We start from the raw sequence: 13,430 nt of genomic DNA, 5'->3' as shown, positions 1-13,430 counted from the left end.
TCAGCCTCACTGTACTGGCTTTGACCTCCTCGGCTGTTGCCGTGCAAAGTTCCGAAAGGCCCTCTCTGAGCAGCGCTGGCTCCAGCTGGCTCCGTAGCTGGGTTGGAATTCTGCTCTTGGTCGGGGAGGTTCGTTCCGTCTGAGAGGTCAGCAGTGAGCAGCTCGAGTCGTTTTTTCCAGTAGTGCGAGCAGCAGCAAAGCATCTGTCTCAGCTCTCAGCCCGCACGGCTCATCTGGGCATGCAGAGGGTGGCCTCTGGTTGGGGAAAGTTCTCAGTGATGAGACTCCAAGATAGGGGAGAAAAAGCAGACCTTGCACAGAGGATGCCCAGCTGGCCTGAAGGTCATGTACGGCGGGGGCAGCATCCTCACAGGGTGAGTGAGTGCAGCAAAAACCCTCCCCAACTCTCACCAGTTCTGGGAGGTGGCGATGAAGAAAAACTCCTGGAGTATTCATCCTGCAGAAAGTTATTTACGTTTCTGGCTCGGTCTCCTGGCGTTCACACAGGTGGGCCCAACGACATCCATCCGGGTAGCCTGAGAACATTTTGGGTGCCGATCGTCAGTGATGGGTGCTTCCCCTTGTTCAGGCAAGACAGAGAACCGAGTTGGGTGAAGTTCAGACGTATGGACATCTTGGCTCTTGTCATCCACACCCTTAACTGTCCAGAAGGGAAAGGACTTCAGGGGGGGCAAAATGTATTGTCAGGTGTATCTGACTGTGTATACCAGCCGTGAACTCAGAAAGCTGTGCATGTAAAATCAGAATTGAGTCACATAGAAGCACTAGAGAAGTGTGTTTTTTTAAGGAATCTTACAAATAATTTTATAACGTAAGGCGGCTTTTCATGAAGCAATAATCACACCTCCATTTATCTCAGTGGTTCACGACCTTGACTGCATGTTAGAATGGCCTAGAAGCTTTGAAGATTCCTGCGGCCCGGACCACACCCAGAGCAATTCCACAGGAAGTCTGGGGTGCACCAAAGCGTTAGGAATGTCCTAAAGCTCCCTGCGCATTCCCTTGTGCAGCCACCGCTGAGAATCAGTGTTTTCCCTTTGTTGCAGGACCCTGAGGGGTCACTCCATAAGGACAGAAAACAGACTTGCGGTTGCTACAAGTCTGGGGGAGGTCGGGATGGGGAACAGCCGCCTAATGAGTTCTGTTTCGGGTGACACAAAAGTTCTGGAACTCGATAGAGGTGGTGATGGTTGCCTGACAATGCAAATGTACTTAGTGCCGCCCAGTGGGAAACTTGGAAGTGGTTAAAATGGTCACATTTATGCTACGTGTGTATTAAGGCGGTAAAAGAAAAAGGAAGGACCTCGCTCCCTGTTAACACGTCAGGCACATGGCAGGTACTTGGTCAAGGCTGGCCCAGATTTGGGATTCTCTGTGATCAGGAGAAATCCACGTGGCAAATTTCGCCCGTATTCTGATGCTTGTCACAGGAACTGTTACCAGGTTCCTAACTGTGGTTGGTCCCCAGTGGTTCGGTGCCTGTGGACAATCTACCCAGCCGGTTGATCTTGGGAACTGGACGGAGGGGGGTGGGGTGCGGTGGGGGCTGCATTTCTTTATACTTAAAGAATAGTTTGGCCTCGTTTCATGTTTGGAGGGAAAGCCAGACTCAATCTTGGGTCTTCAGAGGCAGCTGAATAAATGAAAATGTACGCATGAAACAGCAGGGGCACCGTGGAGGGCGGCTCTGTCAGCATGCTGGGGAGACATTCAGGGTTGGGAACCCAGTGACCGTACAGCAAGCCAGCCTCAAGATGAGAAAAGCCAGGGGAGGAGGTCATCTGGAGGCAGAGCTTGGCCAAGGCCAAGGGCAGTGAATCGAGCAGTTGAACCGCTCAGCTCTGCGTGGGCCTTGGAAGCCCCCGAACAACAATCTTATTGATGGTCCGTCAGGGCCTGAGCAGGCAACTCTGAACTTTAACAGAGCCAGGATGCAGAGCCCACACAAGGGCCTACAGTTCCCAGCGTGAACAACACACTTATTTTTTTCCCTCCCTCCGCTGGAAGACGAGGAAGAGACCAAGACGAGAAGGGTGGGGGCGGGGCGGGGAAGGGGACGAGCGCATTCCAGAGCCTCAGTGCAACAGCCACATTCCTGGGAGGGACCGCCCGCCCCTCTGAGCTCTGAGGGCTGACAAATGTCACCGGGGTTGGCGTAAATCGGGGCTTCGCTTTTGTCGATTGTTATTTCCAAGAGCCCGTAGCCGGACCCAAGAGGGTGTGATGACGACAGGGTCGCTGGTCCCTGTGGTGCTCAGCACCTTGTCGGATGCACAAACCTGTCGAGGCTGACCCTTGACCCAAGAGAGCTCCTGCCTACCTGAGATACAGACTCGGCTCACACGGAGATGACCGTGAACAAGTGGCTTTGACAGCGAGGAACTCAAGGAAGCAAAAGACAGCAAGAGAGCTGAAAGCTGTTGGGCACGCTCGGCTTTGTGGAGAAGAGACGCGGATGGTCCCTGAAGGGTGATGCAGGTCTGGAGAGGAGAGGAAATGACACCCCGGGCTTGGTGGCCCTCTGGTTCCTGGCACTGAGTGTCTTCAGCCCTGTGGATGACCGTTCCCCCAGCGCAGCCGCTTTACAGGAAAAGAAGGGTGTCTGCTTTCTCAGAGCCTCCCCCCACACTCATCCGCCTGGTGCCTCACCTCCCCGGTGGCAGGGGACCACAGGTGCCTGCCCAGTTCCTGGCAGTGTCCCCAGGCCTGTGTATGATGGCATTCTGCCTCTCTCAGTCACCCCGGGGCATCTCCTACAGGCCCTACATCTAATGGAAGTAACAGTGGGTCCCAGTGGCTCTCCCAGTCCTATCTGGAGACCAGCCCCCACTCCCTGTGTCCCCTGCCCTGTGGACCCTGGTGGAAGGGGAACCAGATGCCATGATCCAGATAAACCTCCCCACAGATGGCAGGCAGCGTGTACCTTGGATTTGGGCGTAGTTGGATTTGAGCCCCAGTGCCACGACGAGCTGTGGACGTTACCATGTTGGGTTGTCACTGGGCCTCGGGACCCCGTTTCCATGCGGTGCACTGGCAGGGTGGTTGGTGGAACTGGAGGCGGTGGAGGTACAGCATCCTACATGGTCCCTGGCTGCTGTCACTAGGTCGCGCCCTCACCGTTTTCAGCTGCACTAATACAGTCACCTCACTGGCCTCCCTGCCTCCCCTCCCATCGTCCTCCTTGTTTGCAGAGTGGTTCTGCCTCTGGCCTACTCGGAGAGCAGTGTTAGGTGGCCTTCTCCACGGCATTGCTCAGAGGCCTACAGGATAAGATCCTCTCGAGCAAAACAAAGCCCCTGTGAACTGCCCAGGGGATCTGATCCCACAGGCGTGGCCTCAGAGACCACGTTCTCCCCTTTGAGGCCCACCCCACCCTGCCCCAAGCCCCTTGTGACCTGGAGACACAGAGCCCCTTGTGGTTTCCCCAAACCTGGTGCGCTTTCAGCTTTTGAGTCTTCTGAGCCTCTCGTTCCCTCTTCCTGAAGTGCTTCTGGCTCTTTCTGGTGAGCTCCTATTCATTCCTCAAAGGCCTGCTTATAAATTAAATTCCTCTCCCTGATAACCCCAAAGTTTGTTTGTCTGTGGCACATTCCTCATCCTCGGAGACATTCCTGAACTTCTTGTGTTCTCCCCCTGCACATTCCCTGTCCCCAGACACGGGGCCCCTGAAGGGCAGGGGACCCTGTCCGGGTGACCTCGGTCGCCCCAGGACCAGGCCCAGACCTCTTCACCCTTTGGCTTAGGACACATTTGCTGATGTGCCGATAAACAAAGGCTGTTTTCCAGGAATCGGGCAGCTTTTGGGAATAGCTGAGGATGTGGAAGTGAAGAGACACTTTCAATTTTAGTACCTTTTTTTTTTTTCGTTTTCTTTTTTTTTTTTTTTCGGAAGCAACAGCAGAACAGCTTCAAGTTCAGAAGGTCAGGAAAAATGCAGTGGAGACCCTATTTGCCTTGCCAGGCCCTTTCACTTTTCCTTGTCCCCACTGCAGTCAAGTTCAAGGCTCACGGTCATTTTTCTCAGCTTTTTCCCTTGTTTTCCCTGGTTTGACGTCTTTAAGCTCAACAGGAAACGCATGACTAGCAGTGTACAACCAAACCAAACACTAACCTAAGGCCTTACCAGACTGCCTCCTCTTCCCAGAAGCCTTCTGGGCCTAGGGTCGTGTTTTTGTCTGATCTCTATCACACTGGAAGCTGGTGTCTGTCCCCTGCCTGACTCTTGGATTTTGGGTGCTGTGCCTTGGTCTGTAAAGTGCTTTACCTGTGCAGGTCTCATCCTGCTAATGAGCTCGCAGAAGGCAGGAGCCGTGCTGTCCTGAGTCGGCTTTTTAACTTTCCAGTAAGTTCAGGCTGAGGGCCCAGCCAAAGGCTAGGCACACCTGACTGACTTATTAGTGAACTCTGGTCCCCTTTCAAAAATGACTCCATGAAGAGTCTAACAGATTAAAGTAAAGTGGGCAAAAGCCATGGGCTTCTTGGAGAACTCCTGTGGCATTTTCACCAAAACCCGAGGAAGGAGCAAGAGATGTGGTGCTTCCCCAAGCAGAACCCCCCAAACTCAGCTCCTTTCTTGCCTCGCCAAGGCTACCACTTACCATCTGCTTATGTCTTTTTAGACAGAGATGAGGGCCACCTCCCATCCACTTCCAGGCACCTGGGCCAGCGTTTGTCCTATGCAGCAACTGGGCCGCTGGCTGCATTTTAGCAATGATGGGAAAAAGCACTATTTAGACCCTCAAGTAGCTGGTTGCCATTAATGAGCATGTTCTGAAGAGCCAGCCAGGCAGCGACGCCCAGAATGACAAACCCAGCAGCAAATGCAGCGTCCTGTTCCTAGTAGAGATTTAGGCCACTCACAGGAATAATGACAACGGTACTGGTGACTGCCCCGCTCCTAGGCTGCTGCCCTCTGCGCTAGCATTTCTGCAGGTTGGTCCCAGCTGGAGACTGCGGGCATGTCTATGGTGGTGGTCCTCCGGAGATGTATTTGATAGCTGGACCCATGGGACCAGGCGCTTCTTGGGAGTGATGCTGGTCTTGGTGGCCATTGCAGCGACTCAGTGACTGAAGAAACTCAGGGGAAGGTTTTACTGGCTGAAGCGTGGTTTTCGATGGGTCATCCATATTTCTGCAAAATGGGATGATCACTGTTTCATCTCCTTGGGGTGATTCTCTGTTTCCCCATCCTTGGGGACAGAATGAACAACTGGTCGACCACAGCACTTCTTTTGATGGAGGTGGGTTTGATCTGTGCTCCAATGTCCGAGACACTGAGCTGTTTTGATTGGCCTTTACCAAGGGGGAAAATTCTGTTTCTAGACTCTCGTGGCCTATGGGCTGGCTTGGGCCAGCTTGGTCACGGTCACTCCAGCAAATGGTAGACCTGCATCTCTGGTCAAGGTTGTTCACCTCAAAACCGAGGTTGTTCACCTCAAAGGCCTGTTTTCCTCTCCCTGAGACCCAACACCGGGCCTCTGCATTTTGGCTGGGGCTTCCCACATGCTGCCAGGCCTCACCCCAAACCCCTCCCCTCATGACCAGAAGGTTCACAGTGGGATGGGGCAGGGTCTGGAGGGGTGTCTGAGCTAGGCCTTCGGAGGGAAAGCAGCCTCTGTAAAGGTTTGTTGTGTCCTCTGTCCCTAGCCCTGGAGCAGCTGCTGACCGAGCTGGAAGACTTCCTCAAGGTCCTCGACCAGGAGAAGCTGAGCAGCGCCGCCGTGGTGAAGAAGAGCGGCCTGGCCGAGCTCCTCCGGCTTTACATCAAAAGCAGCAGTGAGTGCGGCCCGGGGCCCTGGGGGAAGTGCCCGTGGGCCCGGGCGGATGGTTGTATTGACGAGGGCCACCGTAGGGAGTTTCACTGACCACATGGCTTAAATGACAGACACTGACTGTCTTCAGGTTCTAGAGACCACACATCTGAGATCGACGTGTCTCAGGTTTGGTTCCTTTGGAGGACTCTGTCCTTGGTTCATAGGTGGCCGTCTGCTCTCTGGGTCTCTATACGGTCTTCTTCTCTCTGTGCCCACCTGCATCCAGAGCTCCCCTTCGTGTGAGGGCATGGAACACACCAGGTCAGCCCACTCCCATGGCCTCATTTATTGCTAATCACCCCTTTAAAGACCCACCCCCCTCTCCAAACATACTCATGCTCGGAGCTACTGAGGGCTAGGATTTAACACGTGAGTTCTGGGGGAACACAGGTCAGCCCATAGCCATGGTGAAGGGCAGATGTGACTTGAATCGGAGCCCGGAGATCTGACTATTCAACGCGTCAGCCCATGAGTGAGGTTCTAAACAAAGTGTTCCCAATGCACTTCTCCTTACCAGATGCAAGTAGGGAAGGAATAATAAACTGTTACAATCAGTGGCCGAGGCCTGACTGAGCACTTCCCGCTTGCACACGTTATGAACTTGTTTCATCAAGATCGCCCCAGAAGGCCGGTGCTGTTAGGACAGAGGAGGACACTGAGGCCTGGAGAGTTTAAATAACTTGCCCAGGGCCCCTACAGCCTGAGAGAAAAACGGGAAAACACAGTTTGAAGAATGTGTAAATTGCAGAATGCTGAGCTCATAGTTTTTTCTTTTCTATCGAGGTAGGTTTTGTCTACAAGCGAGGACGCAGATCTTGAGGACTCGATTCAGTTGAGTTTTGATCATGGCATATTACCTGTGTCCCTAGCACCCAAAACAAGACACAGAACGTTCCTGTCACCCCAGAAAGTCCTCTCTTGCCCCTTCCCAGTGAGTTCCTCCCCACCCCCACGCCACGACGACCAGCGTCCCGTCTCTCCCGCCGTAGATTAGCGTTGCCCGTCCTTGAGCTCCCCGCAAATGGAACCGCACGGCGTGGACATTGTATGTCCGGCCTCTTTCGCTCAGGAGGTTCGTCCACGCCGTGGGGTGTGCCAGGAGTCCCTCCCTTTGTTTTGCTGAGTAGCGTTTCACTCTGAGGACATGCCCCAGTCCACTCGCTTGTCGAGGGACATTCAGACTTTTCATACACTGGGACTAGTATGAATCAGGCTGCTCTGAATACTATTGGGAAGTCTTCTTGTGAACATGGTTTCATGTCCAGCACATTCAGATTTTCTTTTTTTTTTTTTTAAGAAAAGCCTTCTTGTGAAGTCATAACAGTTTAGTTGAGGTTATTTCCATGCCGGATGTTAGGATTGGAAATGACGTCTGGGGACAGGAAGGGACCGGAAGAGGGCACGCGGTCCATCTGCCTCTCAGCAGGGGCAGCCCGCACCGGTGCCAGGGCAGGGGAGCGCACCTGCTCCGGCCGTCACACCTGGGCAGCCCTCTCTTTCGCCCGGTCCGAAGCTGCCAGGCCGCATTTCAAGGTCCCCCTTCCTTTTCTTTGTTGCCAGTGGAACTAGTTTCTGTTCTCTGAGTAACAGAGACGTCGTAAAGCTGAACATGTTGCTGTAGGCCCGCGGCCTTCTCTTCTGGTGACAATCCCAGCTCTCAGCCTTTTATCAGGGGCGCCTGCCTGGAGTCCCTCCGGCTCCAGGCCACCCCCTGGTTCCCAGGCTCCTCCCGCCTTTGTAGTGAGCGTCTGCCGGCCTGCCTGCCCGTGAGTGCTGGTCAGCAGCACATCAAAGGTGGGAACGGCAGGTGGGAAAGCCACAATACAGAGCAGGTAGGTTAGAGAGGGATGACTCATCCCCGAGAAGATGCAGCTGTAGGTCCTTTAAGCAGCGCGCTCTCTCTGGCTGGTTGCCTGGTGCTCTGACCTGAGCAGACTCAGTGATTAAGGAACCTCTGTCGGGAACTGGAAAACACCTCCACAGTGGGGTGGGAACCATGGTTCTTGGTTCTAACCACTGTCTCAGGGCCGCCTACGTGGGGTTCCCTTTTTGATGGCACATGCTGTGTCCCTTGCTGCAGGATGACCTTTGCTTCACCTTTGATCTTTGTGTGCTCTGCTCTCACAACACCAGGTCTTCCCGCCCCAGGCCTCCGCAGCATGCAGGGCCGCAGGAGGCCGCAGGAGGCTGCTGAGAGCCGGACACGGGCTTCCCGCCGTGTCGCCCCCAGAGCTCCTCTCAGACTTCTCAGAATAAACATGCACAGCCATACTGAGGCCTGTGGCCATCACCTCGGTGCTTAAGGTCGACAGTCAAGTTATTAATAGCCACCGTTTGAGAACTTCCGGTCCCCTGGGTGCACCCTTTTGACAGCAGAGTGGTTGTAACAGCAGCTAACATTTTTTGTGTGCTTACCTGCCCTAGTGTTGCGTTTAATGTATGAAATGACATGGATTGTGTCATCTAATGCTCATCCCAAGTCAGTGAGGGCATTGTTGTTATCCCCACCTAAACCACAAGGGCACCGAGGGTGGGAAGGTGGCTTGCTTGAGGCCCATGGCCGTGGGAGCCGCAGCCAGGGCTTGGGCAGGGCACCTAACTAGCGTGCTCTCTGGAGCTCTGACATTTCAGAATAATCTCCACCACCCAGGACAGCATCCAGAGCCCCCTGGAATTAAAGCACCCGTCTTCCTCTCAGCCTCACCTTGTATCCAGAGAATGAGCTCAGCCCCACAACACTTGCAGGTAGAGGCAGGCTGATCCTTTGGACACAGCCTGTGGACTTCCCTGGCTGAGCTGTCACCTCTCTCACGCCTTTGGGGCAGAATGTGTGTGTGTGTGTGGCAGGGAAGGGGGCAGTTTACACTTTTCAAATGGAATTTTCTACTTGGGTTTTTCCATCTTTTGTTTTCTTACCGTAACACAATTTTTTTTTTTACAAACTTTTCTTTTTGTCCAGTTGGTGAGGTCTCCTTATCAGGGGCCTGCTGTCTGTTCCTGCCTTGACCAGTGAAGGCCCCGTTCCCCTTCCTCCCAGGATCCTGTTCAGGGGCTATAGGCAAGTTTCAGGGGCAGCCCCTCTGATAGGAAGGGCTTCAGAAGTTCTGTCTGTCCAACTGGAGCAAGGAGGGTCCACGTCCCTCCTCCCCACCCTTCACCCGGTTCTCTGCGGGCATGATCCTTCCCCCCCGAGAGCTCACACGCATGTGCAGGGCCAGAGCAGCGCTCCCTTCTGACCACTCCTTTGGCTTTGGTTATTTCCATGCACCCGTGTAGCTCTTCTGTTTGCGTCTGCTACACCCCCGCACCCCCGCCCCCCAACCGCTGGGTTCATGAAGGCAGAGACAATGTCTATTTTGTTCTCTGCAGTATCCCCAGCACCTAGTAGAGTGCTGGTGCTCATTGCGCATCTGAAAATGCATGAGAGAATTCTACCCCCACGGCTGCTGCCTCCCAGCCATGGACAGCTCAGCAGCCTCCCCTTTGAAGGCCAAGTTCCCTGGGCTTTTCCCATGATTGCAGGTGGTCCTGGGAGCCTCCTGCTTACCAACCTGGATGGCACTGGATTAATGACTCCCTCAGTCAGCCGTGGCCTGCCGGGTGCCCAAGGTGGGAGACACAGCCCTGGGGGAGCCCAGTGTGAGTTTTTTCTGTAACTTAACAAATCTTCCTCTTGGAAGGAAGCACCTGCTTAGAATTCCAACAGTTTAAACAGTAACAATATCTTCCCGCCCCCCACTTTTTATTTTTCGTATGAGAGTGTGGGCTTTGTCAACAGTAAGAAATAAATGTAAAACGAACATTAGATACGACTTTCATTCCTTAGATTCCTTTTTTGATCTTTATCAGGGTCATCTGAATATTCTTGTGTAGTTGTGGCTTGCCTCTGGATTCTGCGTGACGTTATGGTTACATTTGTGATTGCTGCGCGTGCGTGTCTGCACGTGTTGACAGTTCACATACTTTTTCTGCTTTGCTCTTCTGAAATGCAATCCTTTCATTTAACCGCAAGCCTTGGCTATCTCCATAAACAGCAGATACAGATACTTTATTTTTCACAGTTGTGTAGTGGCCACGGAGTGATGAGCAATATCGTTCCATCAGTCTCCTATTAGTGAGCATTTAAGTTTTGTTCTTTTAAGAAACCTCATACAGTGTTGCAATGGACAGCTTCAAACAAAATGGCGTTTACATGCTGGAGTATGTCTTCAGGAGAAATTTCTGGCATTGGAAATGCTGGGTCAAAGAATAGGAACGCTTAACATTAAATTATCCTCCAAAATCCCTTCCAGAATGGCTGGGCCCATGCACACACTCCTAGTGATCTGGTCACTGTTCCCAGAGACACGCCATTACGTGCGCTCACGTGCCGTGGCTGGTCTCACCACTTCCCTCTCATTGGGAGCTGGTTCCCTGTTTAGGCTATCATTTTCTATCTTCGTTAGTTATGCGGGTACCTTACTTTTTCAGATTTCCTGGTGTTTGAGTTTTGGACTCTTGAGTACTTAACAGGTAGAAGCAGGCAGTATTTCATCATGGTTGTTTTCCGTCCTGTGCAGACAAGGAGACCAAAGCCACGCAGGTTAGGCGTTTTGCCCAGAATTGCACGATTATGGCAGAGCTTGGCCCAGACCCCCAGCTTCTGGCTCCCCCTGTGGAGCACTTTCCCCTGGCACATGCTCCGGAGAAGGTACGGGCATAGCTGCTCTGGATCTCAGTAGGTGGACATGTGCCCGCTGTGGCTGTGTTTGGACCTCCTGGTTCCCCCCCTCGAACTGCTGCAGCCCTTGGTAGAGGGCGATGTTGCTGACTGGTCCTGGCAGGGCTGGGCACTGAGCTGGCGGTCCATGGGCTGAAGGCGCAGGACAGATCCAGCTGTATCCTCCTCCTGTTCCTCTCGGTTCTTAGGGCTCTGTTTTTGTAGGCCTGTTGGCTCGAGTCTACGCGGTCTGTGGCGAGGAACTGACTGGCACAAAACTGCCTCCTGTGTGAGGGGTTTGAATTGGGTTCTTTGGCTGGGTAACAAGGTCTCCAACCACTGGAATTTATCAGCCACAGGTTTCTAGGAAATGCAAGTTAAGGGCCACAAAAGAAATGCAGGAGTGTTTGTAAGAGGAGAAACACTAGGATGAGCTTTCTCTGCAGGCTTCTGAAGAAAGGGTCCTTGGGGATCAGAAACTGAGCAAGTGTTAGGAGACTAGCCTGTCTCTGCCCAGGCAGGCAGTGGGAAAGTGGCAACCTGCACAGAAACTATTCCAAAAGAGAAGGATTACATTGCTACAAAGTAAAACCTACAGAGTAGGGCAGGTGGCTGAAAGTGCTGTAGCTCCAATTTCCCCTAAACCAAGAGCTCATGATTTGGATTCTTCAGGCCCCCACTATAGCACCCCACCTAGAGAACTGGGAGCTAAATTTTCAGATCCTCAGTGTGACCTATCTTATACATAGACATTGCTCTGATTAGCCCATGCAAGTAACTCGGACTAGAGTGAAAATGACTGATAGAAAATAGTTTACAATTTAAATGAAATGCTAGGAAACCTAGAGAAATCTCTGATTGGTGGAATATGAGGCAAATCTTTGAGGTATAGGTGCCTTTCCCCTTAAGGCTTCTGTACCCTAACAATAAACTAATAGTCGACAAAGTTGGCTGCAGGGACTGGCTGCCTGGGTAACTTGCCATTTCTGTTTTTGGATATCTGTCAACTCTTCTGTGTTGGACTCTTTCCATCAACTCAGAGTGTTGTGTGTCTTTCCTGGAACCCGAGCAGGTGACCACATCTCTAGGGGACACCGTTTCTCTCTGGAAGCCCTTTTCCTTCGTGGACTCACACGACCCTGTCTTCCCTCCTCCCTCTGCAGGTTCCGATGAGGAGTACATTTACATGAACAAAGTGACGGTCCACAAGCAACAGGATGCTGAGCCCCAGGACAAAGGTATGGGTGCTGGGCTGCTGGTGGCCTGGCCAGTCCCCAGGGGAGGGAAGGTATGAGCCGTGGTCCTGTCCCACCCCGCCTTCCGCCCAGCCCGCAGCACAGACAGGCCCGGTGTGGAGGTATTTTTGGAAGTCACATTTTGGTGGACGGTATTTTGGGTTGACGTATTTTGAGATGTTTCACCGGGCCACCTCCTTGCCTCTTAAAGGTCTCACATCCTCTCGATGGATAAGGAATCCGTTTCTAAGATCTCTCAGCTTTTCCCGGCCTCATCCCAGGAACAGGAAGTCATAATTCAAATGTTTTAAGAAAGCAGCTGTGGAGGGTGCTGGTCCCACAGTGCCCACTTTATGTCCTTGGATAGAAGGCTGACTAATATATGTGTGTTTGGGGACCCTGGGCAGCAGGGGGGTATGGTGATGCCAGCAACTGCCTCAATATTAAAGGTTTTTTCAAAAGTGCTCTTTTTGGCAGAATGTTTTATCTTCCATTGGAAGAACACAGTGTGTCTTCCACGCTGTCTTAGCCTCCACCCTGGTCTATTCGCTGGTTTTCCCTGCAAACCTTCAGGACGGGGGCTGGCAGAGCCCAGGGAGATGCCAAGGTTTTCAGGGCTGCCCACTCATAGAAAAGGGACCGTTAGAAGCCCCGTCTCTCAGCTGTCTGTCCCTCAAATGCAAAGACTTAGAGAGAGGTGGAGACACAGCTTCCTAAACCCCTCAGTCCTATTCAAAGCTTGGTTTCAAACCATCAGCCACCAAAGCTCAGAGGTCAGATCTGCCTGAGCCTGTCTGTCCCAGGGGCCTGCACTGCCGGCCGAAGTGGTCAGGCACGGAGGAGCCTTTGGTGCCTTTTCCTTAAAAGCGCACAGGGGGTTGGTGGTCAAGTTCTTCAGTGTGGCTTTTGCACCTCCGTCCCCACGGCCAAGCCTGGGGCTCAGCAGAGCCCATCTGCATGGAAGCAGCCACAGTGCCTGGAGCCGCTGGCCTTCCGGCTAAACTGTGGGGAGGAATGAGCAGTAATCACAGGGTCGGAGCTGAGAGTGGCTTAATATAGTGACCACAGGGCACCTCCTCTGCTCCCCGGAGCCCTGTGGCTAGGCCATTTTTGACACGGGGCAGGTGGAGGACAGGGTGCGGAGCCTGCCAGAAACCCAGACCAGCCCCTTCTGCTGAGAAATCTGTGGCGGAGGCACCGCTGCACCCTATTCTTGGAGGAAAAACCACGTTGGCTGCAGGGACCGGCCGCCTGGGTAATTAACACCTGCCCAAATAGAATGCGGGCACCCGTGACCAGACATTCCTGGATAATGAGAGCCCGCTGTGAGGCCGGGCACCCTCACCGAAGCCTTCTCCCGCTTGCTGCCCACAGAGCCGGAGGAGCAGAACCCACTGACCAACGGGGAGCCCCGCCAGCACTCCACAGCCCCGCAGAAGAGTCTTCCGGACCTCCCACCCCCCAAGATCGTAAGTGTGGGTCCAGGACCCCTGATTTCCCCACCATGAACTTCCCGTTGCTTTCACAGGTTATCGGTCCACCAAGTGCCTGGCCTTTTCTGAGTCCCTACTGTGTGTCGGGCATGGAGCAAGGCGCTGGGAGAGGCAGAGCAAAAGGAAGCCTGTCTGCAGATGGCATTATTGGCTCAGGGCCTCGGTGCTA

General features: G+C 53.3%; 1 protein-coding gene across 9 annotated transcripts in view; it reads left to right on the top strand.

Moving 5' to 3' along the window:
* AFAP1L2 (actin filament associated protein 1 like 2) overlaps positions 1 to 13,430 on the top strand; it is a 92,952-nt gene that overhangs the window by 51,252 nt on the left and 28,270 nt on the right. For all 9 annotated transcript variants that reach the window (XM_028513874.2, XM_028513879.2, XM_028513878.2 and 6 more), the window contains 3 exons: positions 5,668 to 5,796; positions 11,697 to 11,771; positions 13,143 to 13,237. In XM_028513874.2, coding sequence (XP_028369675.1) covers positions 5,668 to 5,796; positions 11,697 to 11,771; positions 13,143 to 13,237 — 299 coding nt within the window. The remainder of the gene's footprint in view (positions 1 to 5,667; positions 5,797 to 11,696; positions 11,772 to 13,142; positions 13,238 to 13,430) is intronic.

This window comes from Phyllostomus discolor, chromosome 5 (assembly GCF_004126475.2).
Source record: "Phyllostomus discolor isolate MPI-MPIP mPhyDis1 chromosome 5, mPhyDis1.pri.v3, whole genome shotgun sequence".
Lineage (NCBI taxonomy): Eukaryota > Metazoa > Chordata > Mammalia > Chiroptera > Phyllostomidae > Phyllostomus > Phyllostomus discolor.
The sequence above is the reverse complement of the archived record's forward strand: the minus strand, read 5'-3'. Positions and strand labels throughout refer to the sequence as shown.